The following is a 21,868-nucleotide window of genomic DNA, read 5'->3' as shown; positions in this document are numbered from 1 at the left end:
ACTGTTCAAGATTTTTTTTATTTTATGATTTTTCAGGAAAAAAATAGAAAAGAAACATTAGAAGATGAATAGATCATTCCGCCTCAAGAAGCAGTGCTAATAATCTCCCCACTGTTCTTTTTGGTGTTAATCTGTCTAACATATGTTTCCTTTTAAATCCAATTATCTTCTTGAATTCAACATTTTAGCGATGCAATATTTGCTATTAAAGACTGAAGAAGATCAAGGAGCCACTATTTCTGTAGAAGATTCACGATATGAAGCATTTGGATACATTGGAACAATGGGATAACTGAAATCGATTTTTGTTCCTAATAAAAATAACTGCAAAGACAATATCATCCAGAGGTTACCTACCCTAAAGAATTCTTGCGTCGATGAATACATCAAAGTACCGTATTCGACCTCCGTCTGCTTCGCCAGGTCATCAGCCGAGTTGATCGGTGTAACCATCCTCTCTACCGTTAAGAAAGCAGCCAGGTTAGCTGTGTAGGATGATATGATGATGAGAGTGAAGAACCACCACACACTTCCAACGATCCGTCCGGAGATTGACCTATAATACAAAATACAAGGGTAACGTAAATACCGTGATATATGACCCATTAAATCTAAGTAATATCATAGAGATCTCGGCCTAATTATTATTTCTAGTCGCTAGTGGCGAACGGGCACCTGAGATTCTAAAAAAAAAAGAAACGGTCGATCTTTTCTTTTAACAAACAAGGATTTAAGAGATTCGCGCTCTGGCACGTCTTAAGTGAGAGTTCTGCCTCTTATATTTTCCCCTTCCTCTCTGTCCCCTTATTCTAACGGCTTTTCGTCTTTACGTGTCCTAAATATAACAGGATCGACAAGAGGGTTAAAAAAGAACCACGGAGGATTAGAGTCCGCAGCGCATTTCTCTGTCTAAATTACTTAAGAAAGACTTTGGTGGCTTGACATCGCTTGAAAGCAGCAGACAAGGAAAAACTTTCACACGAGCGTCTGGCAGTTATCTAATTACCTGGCAGATATTTTGTCTCCTAGGATATCGTGAGCAAGATTGACGTGAACTTGACGCCCTCTGCAGGAAGTTGAGAGAGAAAAGAATCAAGGCATTAATCTGATGGAGGACTCGCTTATTTATTTATTTTTTTACTTTAGGGGATTAGCCTTTAACCCAAGAACGGAGACTTCGAAATAGCATCAAACAAGAAAAACTGCAGACAGAGTGGGCAACTGTGTTACAGTGGACCGGAATGACGTGACTAAATACGTCATTGTCTTATTTATGTTCACGAGTGTTTTGTATCCATTTTGCGTTGCTATTCTTTTGTTTGTTTATTCGTCAAGGCAAAAAGGACATTCGGCATCAGAGTGCGTTTGAAAATTGTGTTTGTTCTATGATCGGTTTGCTGTGATCTTGTGGGTGGCGCTGTGGATGGCATCGTTCTTTTCTCAGAGTGGAAATGATTCTAGTTCGGTGTCCTTCGCCAAACATAGGTGAGGGTTATTTAGCGTCGGCTTCTCTGCAAATATTCTCTGACAAATATACAAATAATAGCTTACGTCGATGACTTGCCGACTCTTGTTCACGGCAACTCCAGAAGGGATTTAGAAACTTCTGCAAACAATTTTCTCTGCAGACTATCTGATTGGGCAACTCAAAATAAGCTTACAGTATCAGTGACAAAAACAAAAATTATGATCTTTAAGGGAAGACTAAATTATGCCAGGCGTCCAATGATAAAATATCAAGGAAAGTCATTTACTTTAGTGTACAAACAAATACCTAAGTGTTCTCTGCACACTACACCCATCTACAAAGATTTAAGAAGTTTGCAGCAATGCTCTTCTTGTTTTATTTATTTACTTTTTTCTGCTGGTAGCACCGGTTTGGGCTCCAGTGATACGGAATCTGCTGGTACCCAATAGAATTGATTTTTGCTCCAGGTTATGCCGGATTCTTTCCTTGGAGAGTAGGATGGATGGTTAATCTGTAACAATGCGTTGTTTCGTCAGAAATATCTTAACAACAAATATGAATTGGGCGAAGACTTTCTCATTCAACAACGCGAACCAGCTGCCTATCTTTCAAAATTGTGGCTTTACCCGAGAAAAGCCATTAAGTTGTATTTGAAACAGCTGTAAGTAGAATAAGCATTGGCTCTCTCCTCTTCAGGTAAAAACTCCTTGTGAATCATATCCTATTTGTCAGAAAAGATGATCAGCATCTTCTCTTGATTATGGACTTCTGTAAATGAAACTTTTTGGCCTTGGTGATGATTTTGAAGTTCACTGCATTCTTCGTCTATGGGTCGTACAGTGACAACGCAGTCGAGGAAACTACGAGGGTTGTCTTGACAAGTCTGGATAAAGTCTTCGAATGATAAATTCATGTCTTGCCAAAGTTTCAAGAACTTTTACAACTCTGTCCGCATTTCGAGAGGTCTTTGAACTGATACATTGTTCTGATTGTTACTTGCAAACCTGTCAGCCTACTGGACACTCTCTGAACCATCATCTGTTGAAGGAAAGTTGAAGTACAACATATCACTTCAGTTTATTTTCAAACTCATCGATCATGACTGCAAAAACACCAATCCGGGAACTTTATGGCCTCAGCTCCTGCGTTACATATGTCTTCATCTTTGTACAAAAAATTGTGATCCTCTAATTGTGTTCATCAGTGTATATCACAGCTCATATATCTAGCTCGTGCACATGGACGTTAAAAGCAAAAGCCACCATACCGGGAAAATAATCGTAGATTTAAGTGACTGTGTCCTTTGTGAAGACGCTCCACAGGAGTCAAAGCCAGAATATTTTCCCCCTTCATCTCGAGCACTTAATAATATGCAAACGCGATAACTGTTGTGGAAATTAATTACATTCTACCCAGTGCTTCCAATTAACGGAAGCTAATTGGTGTATAAAGGGGAAAAAAAGGCTAAAATATACGACCTTATTTCTTAGGATCATCAATCCGTTGCCAGGTTACTATCAACAATCTCATTTATGAAGACATTCTTTCCACAAAAATTTCCTCACTCGTATAATGAGTAATATGTAGCTCGGAGGGTAGTCTGTCATCGAAGAAGGCGGGGGTTAATTCATAATATGTCCGAGTATTTCGCAAAGATACGTATTAAGATATCAAAGTGGAAGATGCTGTTTCAAACTGGCCTCCTTATCTCTAGGATGATAATGGGAAATATTTTATCGAAGTCTTATTTAAAAACAATTTCCAAACTAAACTGAATTTAACATTCATAATAAATGTCCTGCACTCTAATGACAGAAAGCGCATGCGTCTAAATTAAGTTCAATGTATTAATTCTCTTTGGAGAATGGGCGAATGACATTCAGCTCTCGAATGCATCTTCATTGCATTAATACATTTGAAAGTTCTATTGTCTAAATTACTGAAACCCCTTGATAGATGAGGCAGACATCGTTCTTTATATTTTCGCTGGAAGTATCCATAAAAAGACTATTCAAAGCACGAATTCGTCCTCAAATACCGTTTATTGCCATCTCCCACTAATTCTGTTCCTCTTATTTCGATCCGAAACGAAAACTACCACTCCGTTACCAGAAATAGGGCAGAGAGAGAGAGAGTGCAAACAGAAATAGTCTGACAATTAGTTGTACTCTGACATTAATTAAATAACGTGGATAGTCGACTGAGGAAATGTTAACAAGAAACGCGAGTAATTATATGGGAAAACAAGAGCCCGAAAATGTCCAAATGGAAGTCAGAATTCCGCGTGCAAGCACGTTCTGCCAAGATACCAACGGTAATGCGATGTTAAGGACGAATTCTGTTCGATATTTCATCCATTAAAACAACGAATTTAAAGAGAAAAAAAAAGAGAAACATTTCAAACATTCCACAAATGTTTTCCACAGCGCTGTCCGAATTGTCGTATATTAGGATGCAAGAATTCTGTGCGCTGAGCATACCGGATTATTATGGGTGACCCTGCTGACTTCCATTTGCGATAGGCGACTGATAACTTAAAAATAAATGCGTATTTTTTCACTCGCCCACCCACCATAAGATGATTGATAATTGACGCAAATTCCAACATGTATTTTCCAACATAATCTATTTCTGCAACACTTTTTTTAATGATAATTATTATTTCCTATTTATAGAATGTCGTGTTTTAGTTCTACGTACTCCGACAGAACTATGTGGGTTTTCTAGACAAAAGAGAATTTCCACTTTTTTGTTCATTGAATTTTCGGCATTATATTATTAATAAACGTGGAAATAAGAAATATTAAGGGATGCGACAGCGAGTTGCCCAAATAAAATGCATCGTTCGTTCATTGGTACGGTGTGCTGTCAATTAAAAAGAATGTGGTGTGAATTTGATTGTTGGGCTGGGGATTATTGACAGTTAACCTTATAATGTCAAAGTTTGAATATGAAACACCATAATGTTTCAGATTTGACCTTTGTGCCTAATTTATCCAGGTCTCGTTGACGTAGTACACCCTGATTAATGTCATTAACCACTCTGCCATACAGTAAGGCGCCCAACACCAACCAATCTGGTACCCCGCTTATCACATTAGTCGATGAAGATCAGTGGCGAATTCTAACCACCCTTGTCCCCTACTACTTAGAAAGACCAGGCCCATGACTACCCGAGAACCCATTTCTTAAGTATCCAAGCTATGTGTCACTTTTTGAATTTTGTTTTATTGTAATGTAGTAATACCTGAGTTTGCCAACAAGAAACTGAATCATCCACGATGATTCTGTTTCTCTTTTAGTAATTATGGGTTCCTTTTTCAAACTAAACGTTGAAAATTAGAAGTAATTCATATAAATCTGAGATTTGATGAAATAAATTACATCCGAGCACAAAGAGAAACTGCAAATGAAGCGATTTAAGTCCTATTTTAATAACAATGAGGTCATATTACAGAATATCATAAAAGACTTCCTTTGGACAGCAGGAATTCAAATCCTTTTAAAATTATCCATAAGTGAATATAAAATATTTTCTCATATGAACTAAACAAGTTGTTTGTTCTTAACAAACAGGAAATATAATATGCTGGTTATCATCTTATAAATTCTACGAATATCCTCGCGAGTTATTCAAGGTAGAACGCACAGTTCCTAGGATAAAAAGAAAGAAAAAAAAGGCTAAATTCAAGATAGGATGAAAATACCACTTTATAGATTTTTCTGCTTCAATATACAGACAGTGCTGGGTGTGTTTCACGCATATTCTAAGTGTATGCATTATGTCTGCCAAGACACGAGTCCCTGGATACTTAAAGAAGCATGTGAGACAGTCTAGTCAATTATTAATCGTTCATGGTCGCCACTAATCTTGGCGCAACTGCTCGAAGATGGTATCTGCTGGGGACATTTTCTGATACATTGTCATGCAGTTGGCAAGCCGTGCGTAATAACAGAGACAGGAAGAAATGACACCGAGGTGTTATTACACCAGGGATGGCTCAATTATTCCACAATGCGCAGATGAATATTTATTGGAACATTTCTCTCGCAGTAGTAAGATGCGTCAGAACTTCGATATTTTTGAATTGTTTTTAACGAAGTCGAGAAACTTTTGGCCAATATGAGATGAGAACTTTCTTGGAATAGCATCCTGAAGAATTTATAATCATCTAAAGTCTGTGAAATTTCCATATCAGCGTGCAAGACAATGGACATAGAAATTTTATATATCAGCGCCTTCTCTGGGTGTAGAAAAAAAATGTTTATACACCAGACAGCCAAAAACGAGTCAGGAGTTTAAGAGATAGAGGGAATACAACAGAACCGGATTTACAGTCAAAGGGCTTGAACTATCGTCAACCAAAGCACATGTACCGCTGTAACCTCGTGTTTAACCACTCAACACGCAATAGGACAATAAAAATTTGGAAAATAATCAAATAAGAGCTCCATCTACTTCGAAAAGCAATAAAAATAAATATTCTAGTAACCTAGTGGCATTTAACTCAATTGTCAGAGATTGTGTTCAATTTAAATTTGACCTTACGCGAAGTTATTCTCGTTGCAATGGAGATAATCCAATATAAAACAGATAAAAAGTAGTCTTATAAAGAATTTAAAGTGGTTATTTCAACTGCAAGACAATGTTCTACGATTATACGTTATAACAACTCTAACAGACTTCAGGGCAAAAGAATGGTAAAACCAACTCGTGCTATCAGAAGCAGGCGCGTGTATTTAATGAACTGTTAAGTTAGTTGAGTGACAGCTGCCAATCACATCTCTAGCCAATAATATTCATGGTACGTGACAAAAAGTCAATGGAATCTGAAAGATAGAAACGTTTTCTTATTTTACCAAATGAAGTTGAAGTATATTTCTTGCTATCTGTCAGTTCATGAAGTGGTTAATTGAAATTGAAATCAAGTCGATGCTAATTACGCTGTGGTAGATGTTGTTTTAGGGAATTTTTTTTTGGGAATCAATACCCGTAACGCACTAAACGTTGCAAAAATGTAGGCTATTTCCACCGTAAATCAGACAGCAAGCTGTAAATACACAAAACAACTGAAAAAGTTTTTTTTTTGGAACAAACGCTCAAGGGTTTTGCGAGGTGCTGACAGAAAAAAAACTACACAAATCCCCCGGCATTTAAACAAACTGCACTTTCCGTCTTTTAAAGCATTGGTCTGTCTTTAGAAAAGTGATGTAGTGAGAGCGCACGAGCGATCGGTGATTCCAACTACATCTCTACCCATTGGCTGAGTGTGCAGTTTCTGAGGATTCTTGGCTTTATCATCTTCATCTAAATGACCGGTGTTGCCTAGAAGACAGTCGGTTAGGTTCAGTGGGTCGTCAGGGAACTCACAGTGACTACACGTTATAAATTATACGGGTTATAAACATAGTAGGAGCTTTCAACAGAAAGGATGACAGGATTTGGTAAATACGCCATGCAAACTGAAAAAATATATTCTTTGGCTATTCATGTAGGAGAGCAGCTTCAGTGAAAATTATTATTTAGCAAAGAAAGTTAAAGGGTAAACCATCTGTCTTTATAATGGATGTGGGCATTTCCATGGCAACAAGACGAAAATAATTGATAGTATCGTGCACCCCCGCCCCCACAAAGACTTCGAAATACGAATCCCTTTATAGATTAACCTTTCTGAAATATTCTGAGTATATTTTGTAGAAGAATGGCTAGATTTGTTGAACTAATACTTTAAATAATATCTTTCAATATTAAACATCGAATTTATTTTGTAATTTTTGCTGAAAATCTATAAAATGAATCTGCCATTAATATTATGGATATTAATGGCAAATTCATTATGGATATTTCAATTCTCTTCAGTATGAAAACCTACCTTGGGCAGATGTCGCATCCCTGCTGCATGAAAGCTCCTAAAGAGAACCACAGGCTGTTGTAAAGGGAAAAGTCATTTGATATCGCTGGTCCTCCAAAAGTATCCTGATATCTCCACTCGTGGGGAGAAAACCTGCTGACGAGAAAGAGCACTACGGAAACCCCTACATAAGCAAAGATGATACACATCCAGATTTCCTTCGATAGAGGATTCATGAAAGAAAACACTCCGGGTTTCTTCTTCATGGGTTTTTTAATCATAATGCTGATGCCTAAAGACATGAACGGTTTGGTGAAGTCGATTACCCTTTCTCGAGCGGAAGTGATAGTTAATGGAGCAATTGCCATGTCAGCCTCCTGTAGCGAGACAAAAACACAAGGAAAACAATATATATTCATATATATTGTTTTCATATCATAGAAAATCATATATATATTCATCTATCACTAAAGCAACCCAACACTATTAAATTAACTATATCCACAAAAATAATCTAAACTATATCCACAAAAAATAAAACACACATACAAGAGTTGGTTTTGCATTAGCTATACTCCCTTGTATGGGAATGGACTGCTGGGTGATGCTGGTGAAAGCACAAAGTCAGGAATAGCTGATGTAAGATGAGTAGTTCGTACACGTGACGATCAGTTTTTGAGTGCAAAACCGACATGAGGCCATGGCACCTGGATATACTGTTGACGTTGGGCAGGCTGCAGGCGTTATGGGACTGTTTTTGTGGCATGCCCTGGGTCCTCTGATCACCGTTAATCAACAGGCCGATGGGAAAGCTTGACAACTCCAACATGAAATTTTCCGTCCTCCTGGCCGTCAAACTGAAACGATTCCAACCCAACTGAGCATCTTTGGGACTTACTGGCAAAGGACTCAATTCTGTGACCTGATAATGTGCGGCCATTACTGGACACGTTATGCAACGCTTGGGTAGCACTACCACAGAACACCCTGGAACATCTTGTGCAGTCAATGTCAAGACGTGTACTGGCTGTATTACAGGCAAGAAGCAGCTCCACGAGGTATCAGGTAAGAGTTTCTGACGCCAAGCGAACTCAGTGTATATACACATAATGCAGATACTAAGAATTACAACCATATTCGCGGAACGAAGTAAAAGCAAAAAAGGTACAATACATCTCTCGCTGTAAACAAATCACCCCTAGTTGCCATAGCCGTACATTATAAATAAATGGCCCTGCTAACTATGGGAAAAGTACTGCATATTAATTTTTTATTCGTAATTCATGACATTACCGAGACAGCCGTTTCAGGATGATTGTTCTTTCAACTACAATTAATTAGCACCCATCAGCAGACCTTGACCAGCCCAGTGATGAGTAGTACCTCGATAAGGGAACTGCTGAAAGTTGTTGACATGCAAATTCAGAATAATTTAGAACTAATAAATGTTAGGCTATGCGAGAGTTGTATAAGTTATAGGGTAAACTGCATAGGTTTGAATAAAAAAAATACATTAATGAGTTGAAATTCTTGTATTATGGACCTTTGTGGAGTGGCTATGGCTATACCCAGAAATTTTACTACTTATACAATCACGCATGAACAAATTTTGTGAAGTCATGCAGGACTACCTGCATGATGAGTAAATCGTACAGGAAATAAAGAATAACATTTTCTACCAACAATCTTTGGTATTTATAACGACTTAGCCAAATAAAGAACTAAAAACCACAGAAATTCGAAATAAAAGTATATTTGAGACAAAAGCTAAGTGCAGAAAAATCGAAAAATGAAACATTATTTATGACTAAAACGCAACAGTAACTTCCACACCAAATAATTTATTATTATCTTCTTTCTTCTCCTTATGGGTATTTTTCCATCCAACGACAGGTGCATGGGATGGTACGTCCGACTGTTATTATTGATCAAGGAACACTGTTCTATCTTATAGGTGTTAAAATCGTGGCTTTCTGGAGTTCCATCTAAGTGTTCTCTCGGAGGCCTATTACTACTAGGATCTTTGGTTCCATTCCTGCGGTTGACACGGTGATGGGGACAGTCGTTAGTTCTTCCACATATCTTTGACTTCCCCCTAAGGTCTGAGTTCTTCCTCATCTTTACCTTGTTGGTTTTCTGGAAGTTTTTGATGTTGTGCACTGCTATGTCGATCAGGTAGGTCTTCTTTTTTTTCTTGTTAGTGAGGATTATAACCAGCCTGTTGTGAGAGATCATCTTGTCCGTTTTGATGAGGAAGTCTCAGTACAGATTGTAGGTAGTGGTGTCTTGTACGGCCTGAGGTTCTTAGTTGTAGTACGATATAATCTCTTTTATTCAAATAGTATTTCTTCGTTAGCTTCTGATATATTAGAAGATGATCTGGTCGCGCCAGTGGGTGTACTCCGTCTGGGTGTTTACTCTACACACTATGGTGAAGTGCTGAATGGTTTCTGGAGCAAGGTGGCACCGTCGACGTGTTGTCTATCACTCTGCGGTCCTTGGCAATGCTTATAATTATTATATTAACCTCACACTTGTTGAAACCTTAACAATAATAAAAAGATAATGGCACCTCGAAAATAAAGATCCATTATCATTATATGATGCTTCTAAATCCAGGATGCTATGTTAAACAATTGTTTTCCTCCCAAGGATAAATTTCAGAGAAAAGGGCACCATATTTTCTAATAAAATTAGATTTTTGATCATAAGGTTAAAACAATGTGTATTAATAATTTTTAGTACAGATTCATCAAGTTGATTATTTTAGTTCCGCAAATCTAAAAAAATACTCTAAGAATGACCATATCATAATAATTATTACAAGGAGAATTTGTGAGATGCTTTGAAGCATGTGATGTGTACTAAAACGGATCAAATACTCGTTCATTTTTATTTCAAACTTGCATTCGCGCATCGAATATTTTCACGTGAACGTTGAAGAACCTAAACATTCTTCTGAAAAGAATACCTGTGAAAAAATACTCTTTTAACGTAATAAACACACATCCGAGTTTTCTCCTCGTTCCATGTCACGTATATGAACGAGGAAGATCACACAAATAACTAGAAAAAGAGCGGAAGCAGACAGGAGGTTAAGGAAAAACCTTCCCCAACACACTATTAAGGACAGTCCTCTCGAACAAGATTTTTCATGAGAGCTCTAGAGCTGAGCTGAGTAAATAACATAAAACCTGAGGCTCCTTAGCTCGGGGAATAAAAGCGAATCTAAGAACAAGAAATTGGATCTTGAAAGATGTTGCGAAAATTCCACAGGGGATTAAGGTCTTCACGTGAGTGTAAAAGGTACTCAAATGGAAAGTGACAAGTACGTGAAAGGGGACGTAGCTTAACATTTAGTTACTACAATAACTGCCTGGAGCAAAGAAAGACGTCATGTCACGTCATCTCTCTTTCTCCTAATGCGGAACACAGCAAAGAACGTGTCAGCAAGTTGGAGATGATCATGAAGTAAGCTACCTAAATACATACCAAAAGAGTTCGTGCACGTCATTAGAATAAGCATGGCAACGCCGAAATAAACATTTTTATTTAATAACAAATAAAATGCTTTGCGTGTTTCAAAAGTTTAAAACAACTTTTCTACTAAGATGCTATATTAAGGAGTCCTTCTACCGTTCGTTCATACCCCCACCCCTTCCTTTCGTTAATGACTGAATACGGCTAAGTATTAGGTAAAAAATGCGGAAAAATGCTTTTAGTGACTATAATTGAATCCTGATATTCTCACACAGTTATCAGAAAATAATAATAATAATGGCTACCTACCTACCAATGTAGGGGACGTTGGAGGAAAAACGCCCAAGTGTAGATCAAAAAACGACCATCGGAATGTTGCTGGATGAAGCAGGACTTCAAAACTTTGAGGAACTAAAACAAACGGCACAGGAGAGACAACGATGGCGACAACTCAGAGGAACTGACCAGTCACAAGACTGAATTACACACGGTGATGACCTACTTGATTGAAAAAGCGGTGGCCAACATCAGAAACCCAGGAAGTGAAATAAATGTGGCATATGGAACAAGTAATGACCATCTTGTCAACCACCGGCATGGTACCAAAGAGCCTCCATAATAACCTAACAGCAAATAAGCCCATATACAGGAACACCTGTAGGATAGTAACCGAAATATAATGTGTTTAATGTAAACAACATTTACAGATAAATGATAAGAGCCTTTACGTTCTCTACAGCTTTAGAAATATTACCAATTATGTGATATATAATTAAAAATAATCAATCCAGAATACTTAATATAATTAAGTACAATTAGGTTAATTATTTTAAAAGAGTAATTTTAAAATTACTCTCAACTACGTTGTGTAAAGTGGTTAGAATCGCCTCAACTATATGGTTTTGAAAGTTATCAATTAAATTTTACAGAAATTCCCGATTAACAATTCTGCGTATATTAAAAATGTACGATTTGCTGCATCAGCGCGAAACAAAATACATTCTTTGTTCAGTACTTATAGATGCTAACCATCATAAACAATAAAAATTACATAATTTTGGATAATGTTTTATCGATTTGATTCTTCGTCAGTACCATTAAAATTCTGGCAATATGAAGAACTTCGATTACATATTATATATTCACAGGTGGGTATTTCGAGTTTATATATTCATTTTTAGATACAACATATTCCAAATTACTGACAAACACTTAACTTTATTCGTAAAATTATAACTGCATATAAAAAGCCACAAAGCGTCAATTCATAGTCTATAAATTGCATGTATTTATTGGTCAGTTATCTATCATAGGGATGAAAAATCCGAAAACATAAGCAAATTTCTCCCAAGGACAACTGGTGAGTCAAAACCCCAGGCTAATTCGTGAGTCATTAGTCGAATCTACAGGCTAACTCATGAGTCAGTCAAATATACAGGCTAATTCAGAGTCAGTCAAATATGCAGGCTAATTCAGAGTCAGACAAATCTGCAGGGGTCACGATCCTAACTGCAGGCTAACTCATGGGTCACGATCCTAATCTGCTGACTAACTCATGAGTCATGATCCGAATCTGCTGACTAACTCAGTGATAAGTTAGCAAGGGAGAACTTAAAATGGGAATTTTTTTAGATCCTGAAGCGGTTTCTTACCAAATCCTCTTGGGGCTCTAGTTATAAATCCCCCAAATTATAAACTTCATTTACAATCTATTTTTAAAATTTACGCCCGCTTAATAACTGGGAAACCAGTCCTTCTCTGAAGTTACTTTCTGAATAATTTAATAACTAACATTTTTACAAGTTAAAAAACAAAAAAAGTAATGTAGTAAAAACAAAAAAAAGTAATGGCACAACAGGAAAACAACAAATGCAGAGTTGTAAATAAAAATACGACTCGGCTGTTTTATTCCCAAAATTAAATATCGCGCAATTATCCCAATACATACATCATCTGTTCGAAGGGAAAAGTGGTGCTCCTAAAGTAAGACAAATTAATGGCAAGAGTCGCGGTGTCATTATGGATAGCTGGTCATCATCATTAAAGGATCGAGTCATATTTAATTGCCTAGTAATGACGGCCAGGATATAATTTTCAAAACTCCATTAATTTTGCCGTCAGTATCCCGAAAGATAGTCATCAGTCGTGTGTGCGTGTGTGAGAGAGAGATAAAAATCGAATGCAAATTATGAAACAGAGATCCAAAAGAAAAGAGATGCACAAGAGAAGACGAAAAGAAAAATATCGAATATAATGTAGATGGTGAGAGCCAGATATATTATAAAATTTGTTAAAAATAAATTCTCGTATTTTATTCAATGCATCTGTCCTTTTCGTATAACAAGCGAATGTGTTAACATTTATCAAGAAGGATAAACGACTTCAAAGCAGTCAATCTGCGCATTTGATTCATTAACTTTTGCATTTATTGTTAAGGGTTATTTGCTACTTCTTTTATCTTTCAAATTGCTTCTCGGGTTGCTACCTGAATGGTTTCCTTTCGGATGTATGCACATATACGTGGCACTTAACTTCTCAAATAAAATAAATAATACACACTAGTCCAACATCTTGAAATGGTTTATTAAATGCGTTCACATTTCGAAGATGGCTGCACACCATCATCATCTGGGTGACTAATATTACAAACTCAGCTGCATCACCTCAACTGAATAAACCAGGTGATGTATACTTATTTAGAATAGCAAAGTAACTCAGACTGAAATAATCTTTCAGCAACTGTACTGCCAGACTGTGAAAAGACCTTTTTTTTAAGAAAATTCCAGGATGCCACCCACTCACGCTAAATAAACCTGCCAGAGCTGTTTTCGGAAAGGCATACACAATACAGTTCAGAAAAATATTAACCAATTACGAATTGATAGTAGTGAAGGCCCTGACGGCATCCCTAGTTTTATTATTAAGATGTCCAGTGCATCCATCATTGATTCTTTAGTTCATATTATTTCCAGTTGCATCTCCCAACCATTCCTTCCAAGACTATGGAAGACTTTTAGAATTACCCTGATTCCAAAACAGGCTAGTAGTAATAACCATATAAGCTATCGTCCAATTGCTGTACCGTCAATAATCGCTAAAATTATTGATAAGATCATGCTGCCACACCTTCAGGATGCGATCTTCGCTAATGCACCTGTCAACATGCATTTTGGTCAGACAGGGCGCTCCGCAACAACAAGCCTAGCTGATACCATTGTGCGCATCCGAACTGCGTTTCAGGATAAAGCACAATGCGATGTCTTTTACTTAGACATCAAAGGTGTTTTCGACAACATTGATCACTAGAAACCCATTGAAATACTGAAAAATTATTTCCTCATTGATTATTTATTTCCTCATCTGTCTTCAGTACAGCCGAAATCACAGAATTCTCATCTTCCCCACTAATACTGATAATATTCTCGTCACAACCACAACAAGCATTCCTCAAGGAGGTGTTCTCTCCAGTGTTATATTTTCAGCATCTCTACAACCACTTCTACAAGAAAATACAAATCTGCTAGCTTATGCCGATGATTTAAAGTTGTTTATTATTTCCAAATTCTGTGATGACATTTCCAAGGTTAGCCATGATGCGAATTTACAGACGTGCGGATTCATCAAGTATCTGAAGAATCTCAATCTGACTATAAATACAAACAAATCTGCTCAAATAACTTATTCCTTACAGAAACAACCAAACCACATAGAAATTAAAATTGCAGATGTTTCAGTTCCAAACGTATATGCTCACAAAGACCTAGGAGTTGTTTTTGACAAAAATTTTTCATTTAATTCTCACTATTGAAATGGCCGATCAAGCAAGAAACAGCAGCAATTCAAGATAGAAAAACAGTCATAAACCATGTTCAGAGATGCATTTTTCCCATTCTGTCTTATGCCTCCGAAATCTGGTCTGGCGCTCCTCGAGTTACCGTAAAAAAATTCCTTGCCCTAGAGGGTTCTTAGATGGCTGAACAATAAACTTCGTTTTCCCCGTACAATATCCAGGCAACAGCTTTATAAAAACTTAAAAACAAAGCCTCTGCAACAGATGATCAAGGAGTCTGGAGTCATGCTTCTTGCAAAGTTAATTACTTCTGCAACCAATTCACCAAACTTAGCCAACATAATAGCTCCCACCAACAGAGAAAACTCAAGAAACCAACAGCAATTCAAATCCAAACTCTCCAGACTAAAACAAATGGACAGGATGTTCCCCAATGCATCCCTTCACCTCATAAATTATCACAACATTGATTGTAAGAGGTTGCTCAACTCTGAAGCCTACAGGAGTCTCATTTGCAAACAAATTATGAGAAATACAAACAGCTGCCTGCCTGCAACCCAGTAACTGCATCCGAGAGCCAAATGTGATGTTCTGCAATATATATTTTTGATCAATATAATTCATATTCGTTGTTAATGTATATATAGAATATCCTATGTATTTTTTTTAATATATTTGTCTCCTTTGTACTGAATTTATGCCCCTATCCTAGTGCTGTGATGGGCTTGCTGTAGTTGCAATAAATGAAAATTTATTTATTATTTATTTATAGTGGTGGGTAATGGTCCCTGCGCACGGTTCCTTTGCGAAAAAATGTAGCAAAGTAAAAGTCTCAAAGCTGACTAGCGCCTCCCGGGCGGCATACGCCTGCGGTCATTTTAAGAATGCTGTGCCTGCTCTAGTTAACGCATCACCTGACCGAGCCTCCACCACCCTCTCGTATGTACCCCAATAACTCGCCGCAAAACCCCATGTACTATCTATCCCTCAAGATACACACGATAAAAACAACACAAAGGGAGATATGCATCAGCCAGCTCAAAGGATGCCACTAAAGGAAGAATAGCGTCGACGACAAGATTACGAGATATCAAGGATGCAACAACACAGGATTCCCAGTCGAACATGGGTCGAGTCGTAAACCGATATGGCTATGAACCCCGTTCCTGCCATAAACGCCGGACATCCACAGCTATTGGCAGTACAAGACGCCGAGCAGCCAGTCCAATTATATGCAATACTCGACATCTTTAAAGTATCCATAATCCAAATTATTGAAAAGAAAATGATTGAATTCTGCTGTCTGATAACCAGCTCCCATTCTTCTCAGAGCAGCAACAGCTTCCCCGAATGACTTACACTTCGTTCCTCATCGGACATACCTAGTGAATGGTCACAATATAAACCTGTGCACCCGACTACCATTCAAATTTCCTCTTGAAACCTTTCCGGTCATACAGATCGCCAGTTAGAAGGAAAAGAAATCCTCACTAGTCTAGTCTAGTCGAGTCGAATCTGACTAAAACACCAATCATGCAGCATATTCATGCAGCTCAGAAAGATGCCACACAATTGCAACTAGCCCACAACTCATCTATTGATCAGCCCAAACGGAATATACCACCTGCCCAACCCACAGGGTCTCATTCTAATGAATGTGACAACACCCTTAATATGCCAATCAACAGATCACTCTTGCAATACTAGCCTACGACCTGGGCCTTGATCGTGACGACACAGTAGACAACTGGAATGCATTCGGCAAAAAAGAAGCAGCCAAAACAGAGCTCCCCGTCCAGACAAAGAACAAGCCGATCTTATGCTATAGGAACATCCACCGCCTCACAGCTCCGAACAGTAAGCACTATGGGAAAGGAGAAAAGCAGAATATACGTCTCTCGACTCTCCCCTCAGACCACGGCTGATCAAATTTCGACAGCCTTGAGAGATGAGTGGCAACGATGTCGCAGTGAAACAACTCCCAGCCAAGCACTGGAGCTATGCCTCCTTCAAATTCGAACGCGACTGCGAACGGTATCACAACGTAAAAAGTACATCTATATGACCAGTAGGAACCATCATACGCCCTTTTACAGGATAGCCACACGCCTTAATGACACGCTGGGAAACGAAAATTTCCCCAGAAGCAAAGACAGCTGACTCGCCTAGTCACAGTAGCGATCAATCCATCCAAATGGCAGCTGCTACTTCAGTACACGCTCACCTTCCAACCCGAGTTGCCTCCCTGTAGGGCCTCTGGAAATAAAACGTCAAAACGTAATGCACCAAATTGAGATGCCTATCACTACCAGGATCACATTAAGGGAAACAGCTTGTCCTCGAAAGAACAAATCGACGAGAGTCCGAACAATTAAAAATCCCTAAGAAACGATGGTCACACTACTGTATCAGAACATCTGCAGTGCAAGGAATAAAATTGAAGCCATGGATAAAATTTTGTTATCGAAACAGTTTAATACGCTTTGCCTCACCGAGACCTGGCTAGAACCCAGTGAGCATTACATTGCAGCTACGACTCCAAGCGGCTATGGCTCTGTACTCACATCCAGATATACAAGGAGGGTAGGAGTAACGTCATTATTCTACAGTCAATCCATACTCACCCTTGAGAACAGCATCTCCAGTAACTCAGATGATTACAAGGCGCTCTACGCATTGCTAAAAATGAGGTCCATTTCCATTGAAATCGTTGTCATTTACATAACTCCCAATCCTACACCAGAAACAATCTATAGTCGAAAATATCTGGATGTTTCCAGATGCATTACAGCAGCATCTGTCATCCCATCGTATGTCCTTGAATCCTACTAGCAGTCAACGTGTTAACCCAATGGATTATTACGGTAGCGCAATACACTGCTTCAAAGACAATCACTATCACTCCCTACTCTAGAACATGGCGGTTCCCACATCTATACTTCAGCTTTCAACTAAAGCAGGAACTCAATAAGCAATGGAAGCAGTTTGGTGAAATTTATGACAGAACAGCCTTTTCAAGGGCAAAAGCGATTTTCAACAGCAAAAAATCCATCCCAGGCTATCAAGAGCTAGTTTGATCGTTTGCTAGCAATAGGTAAGATACCATACACCGAAGAAACCACCAGTTTCCCAGAGCAACTCGACCCCCAGAGATGGATTGATTTCATAACCAGATTTGAAGACGTCGAGGCATACAGCAGTAACCTCGACCACATATTCAATCATGACAAACATGACTCTCTGACAACTATCACCATATAAAAGCACCAAATCTTTACAACTTTGAATTCAACCCCGCCCTCTACAGCTGTGGGTGCTGATGGAACACCGCAGTTCAAGTTGAGATGCCTGGGACCATATATCATCCAGCCCCTTGTTAGTATCTTCAATGTAATGCTGACCAGTGCTTCAATTCAATGCCATCTTCCCCATCAATGGAAATGTATATTTGGTAAGGAAGGCCACACCTGAAAATAAGAATGCCGTCATTGGAAAAGCATTTCATATCCATCTCCAATTCCTCATGTCTCCTGAAACTACTAGAAAGAGCCCTCCTTCCAAATCTAATAACTCAACTTCCAGATGCTCCACCACAAATTCATTCTTCATTACCAATTTCGTAATGGTGGACCTATCTCCTTGCCAACACCCAAAGCATCCTTACAGCATTTGAGAGAAAAGAACTGCTCATAACATCCTCGACACCGAAGCAGCTTTTGATGCTGTTCAGGTACCTGCCCTCCTACAACTGTCTGAAGACCACTGCTCTATAGGCGGGGATTCATTGCACTTCGTCTCATGACTCCTTCTACACCCTACTATCATACTCCATCATTCAAAAAAAAAAAAAAAAACCTATACCAAGCAAATATTTACAGGAGTACCACAAGGGGAAAGTCCTCTCTGGTCTCCTCTTTACTGCAGTATCTTCCCTTTCATAAGCCAGAGACCAGATGTATTGTCTTATGCGGCTGATTTAAAAATACTGACCACCATCCAAGGAAACACAGACCCCTCTAGGATCACAGAGGAAATTAACAGTGTCCTCCTCGCACTAGCGGGCTACCTTAAACAATTTAGCCTTAACATTAACCCAACGAAGTCTAAGTGCATGCTCTACTCCCTGAAGAAAGAAAAAAAAAAAAAAAAAAAACCAATCATCTCGCCGAACGTCAGTGGAGTTTCCATATCATTTAGATTTGGGGGTTGTCTTTGACATAAAACTCAGATTCAACAAGCACATTGACAAACTCATCAGTCGTGCAGCGCACCTAAAATGGAGAGCGAAACAACACCTGCATTACGTCTCAGACAGGGTTACAGGAACAAAATATGTCAGGACCATTATATACTCCCCACTACTTTCATTTGACAATCGGGCGGTGAGTGTGTCAGTCTAGTGATTTAGTGCTCTTACATTTCCTTTAATTTCAAGTGCAATTATGCAACCAAGTGTAGATTATTTCGGATATCCTGAAAGCTAAAGATGTCATCTATACAAAAGTTCCAACTATCGGCCCCGAATTTTTGAGGTAAACTTACTTTTGATAATTTTAGATAGACATAATTATATGCTTTAGCAGTAGTGACCGGATGCACGTGTATCATAGCACTTAGAGCGAATGCCACCCTGCTGCACGTACTCGCAATTAGGCTAATCCCTGCCTCGAGCAACAAGGCTCCAAACCTCTGCCTTTTGTTTCTCAGGAAATAGAAAGTAGCTAATAGTGCACCGTGTTTGTTGTTTACTTGTTTGAACTTAAGAAGGGCAAGCTATACAATAAGGTAATTTATCTACAGAGCTTACAAATTTACCCTACTTGATCATTTATTTTCAATGTATGTAAATATATTTTTCTAAAACATTGAAGTCAGCCTCCAAAAAATAGTTCAGCCCCTATTTGACCACTTACTTGTGGTTTTTTGGCAATTACAACGAGCTCTGCTTCAACTTACTACGAGTAGAAAATCGTTTATCCGTATTCCTCTCGTTAATCCAGATACCCACTAAAACAACATGAGCGACGCTGAAGTTGAACTGATAGTTAAGGGACAGACGGATTACCCAATCCGCTCAAGGAATGAGGCCCCGGCAACTGGGGAAGGTATGAATAAACCTACAAAGACCAAGGCCAAGAAGAAAGAGAAGGGTAGAAGAAGGTCTGCTACAGACGTCCCAACAACGAAGGAAGTCTCTGAAGAGGCTGCCACTGAATCATTCAGCGAATCTGACCATGAAGAACAAAAGAGTCAGGAAACTGAGCATGAAGGAAAAAAGAGTCAGGAACCCCCGTTGACTGGGACTCCAGTGGAACAGATTATTGCCGTTAGAGGAACCCTAGAAAAATACATGGCTAGGCAATCAAGTAGAATTACTGCTGCCATTAGAACTGACGTGATAGAGATCTTCAGTAAAATGGAGACAGTGGTCCAAAAATTGCACGTCGACCACGAGAGGCTGAAAGCAAAAATCGAAGTTCTCACACAGGAGGGGGAAAAACAAATGCAACAACGCCCCCACTCCTTTTCAGAGGCGTTGAGGAATGCAGCTCAATATGTGCCTAACCAACCAGGAAAAGTACAAAACCGAAAGGCGGTAAGAAAGCCTGAATCACATGTTATTTTGGTTAAACCAGTGGAAGACGCACATTTAGATACCAGTGAAGCGGTCAAGGAAGCACTCACAAAAAACTTCAAGGAGCAGATGAAAACTGTAAAAATAAAGAGTATTAGAAAGACCAGGCATCCAGGAGTCTTAATAGAAACAGACACCAGGGAGGAGGCACAAACCATCCTGAATAATGCCGACATGACAAATTTCGGGCTTAGGGCAGAAGCCCCAAAGAAAAAAAGGGCCTTCAGTTGTGATCTTTGATGTGGACGAGAGCTTAACACCAGAGGAGCTCAAAGCCGAGATCTTTAATAAAAATCTAAGTATATACCTGCAAGATGAGGCTAGCGTGGATGATATTATTCCGAAATACAAAACGAAGACCAAGTCACCTACAAACGTAAACTGGGTAATCGAACTATCAACCAGAGCATGGCAAATTCTGGGAGCTCAAAACAGAATATTCATTGGATGGGGCAGCCATAGATTCAAAGAATATATTCCTGTCCGCAGATGTTACAGGTGTCTCCGCTTTGGCCATACCTCACATACTTGCAATCAGCGTGAATCCACATGTGGCCACTGTGCCCAAAAGGGACACGGCTATAAGGATTGTCCTGTCAGAGATCAGCCGCCAAGCTGCGCAAATTGCAAGGCTGCAAAGGCTCCACACCAACATTCCATCCGAGATACCAACTGCCCTGTCTATCTAAAAGTAAAGAGTCTTTACCAAATGCGAATAAATTATGGATAGAATTCTTTCTCCCAATTACCAACTAGAGATAAGAATTGTACAATTAAATGCACAGAGAGCAAGAGTTGTTGCAGACCAGCTGAAGATAAAGGCTGAGGAAAAACAAATAGATCTAATCCTGCTCCAGGAGCCCTATGTTCGCTCTGGGGTGGTTATGGGCTACCCCTCATCATATAAAATTATCCACTGTACAAATGACCAACCATGGGCTGCGATTGTCATCAGAAACCCTGATATCACAGCAACCAAGATCACACCACTATGCACTTCTATCAGTGCCTGTGCCCAAATCATGACATCTCTTGGATCACTGTTCATCCTCTCTCTCTACAGCCATCCAGGTGAAGACATCACTGCTGCTATCTCTCTGATTGAAATGGCACTCCAGCTCCTCCCGGGTGGGCATCTACTGATAGGCATGGACTCAAACTGTCGCTCGCCACTCTGGCACAGTCAGGCACCAGATAGGAATGCCCTAGGAAATGGCTCAAGACTGGAGGACCTTATCCTCACATCAGGCTTACAAATTTTAAACCGCCCAGGACATCTACCCACTTACAGTGGCCCACTCTGGGAGAGCGAAATTGATATCACAATGGCTACGCCTGACTTAGCCAACAAACTTTCCGGCTGGACGGTCCAGGAGTCCTGGACCACTTCAGACCACAGAGCGATCACATTCTCCCTTGTTCGCTCGGTGGAACGCGTCGCATCGATTCCAAAGGACATTGTGCGTTATAACACCAAAAAAGCGGATTGGCAACGCTTCTTTGTGGAACTGTCCAGAAGGCTACCGGATGATGTTCCTCTACCGGCTTCACTCTCGCCAGATCACTGTGTACGCAATATTACTGCCATCATCAAAAGTGCCTGTGATCTGTCCATTCCGCGTAGGAGGCCATACCGCTATGCT

The 21,868-nt window shown here is 39.2% G+C and overlaps 1 protein-coding gene across 1 annotated transcript in view; it reads right to left on the bottom strand.

Moving 5' to 3' along the window:
• LOC150085527 (glutamate receptor 1-like) overlaps window positions 1-21,868 on the bottom strand; it is a 372,789-nt gene that overhangs the window by 11,940 nt on the left and 338,981 nt on the right. Inside the window, exons 10-11 of the mRNA XM_090374097.1 lie at window positions 7,342-7,697; window positions 358-556 (exon numbers count right to left, since the gene is read on the bottom strand). Of these exons, the coding sequence (XP_090230223.1) occupies window positions 358-556; window positions 7,342-7,697 (555 nt within the window). The remainder of the gene's footprint in view (window positions 1-357; window positions 557-7,341; window positions 7,698-21,868) is intronic.

The sequence above is a fragment of the Mastigoproctus giganteus genome, chromosome 5 (assembly GCF_048544385.1).
Source record: "Mastigoproctus giganteus isolate SK-2022 chromosome 5, ASM4854438v1, whole genome shotgun sequence".
Taxonomy (NCBI): domain Eukaryota; kingdom Metazoa; phylum Arthropoda; class Arachnida; order Uropygi; family Thelyphonidae; genus Mastigoproctus; species Mastigoproctus giganteus.
The sequence above is the reverse complement of the archived record's forward strand: the minus strand, read 5'-3'. Positions and strand labels throughout refer to the sequence as shown.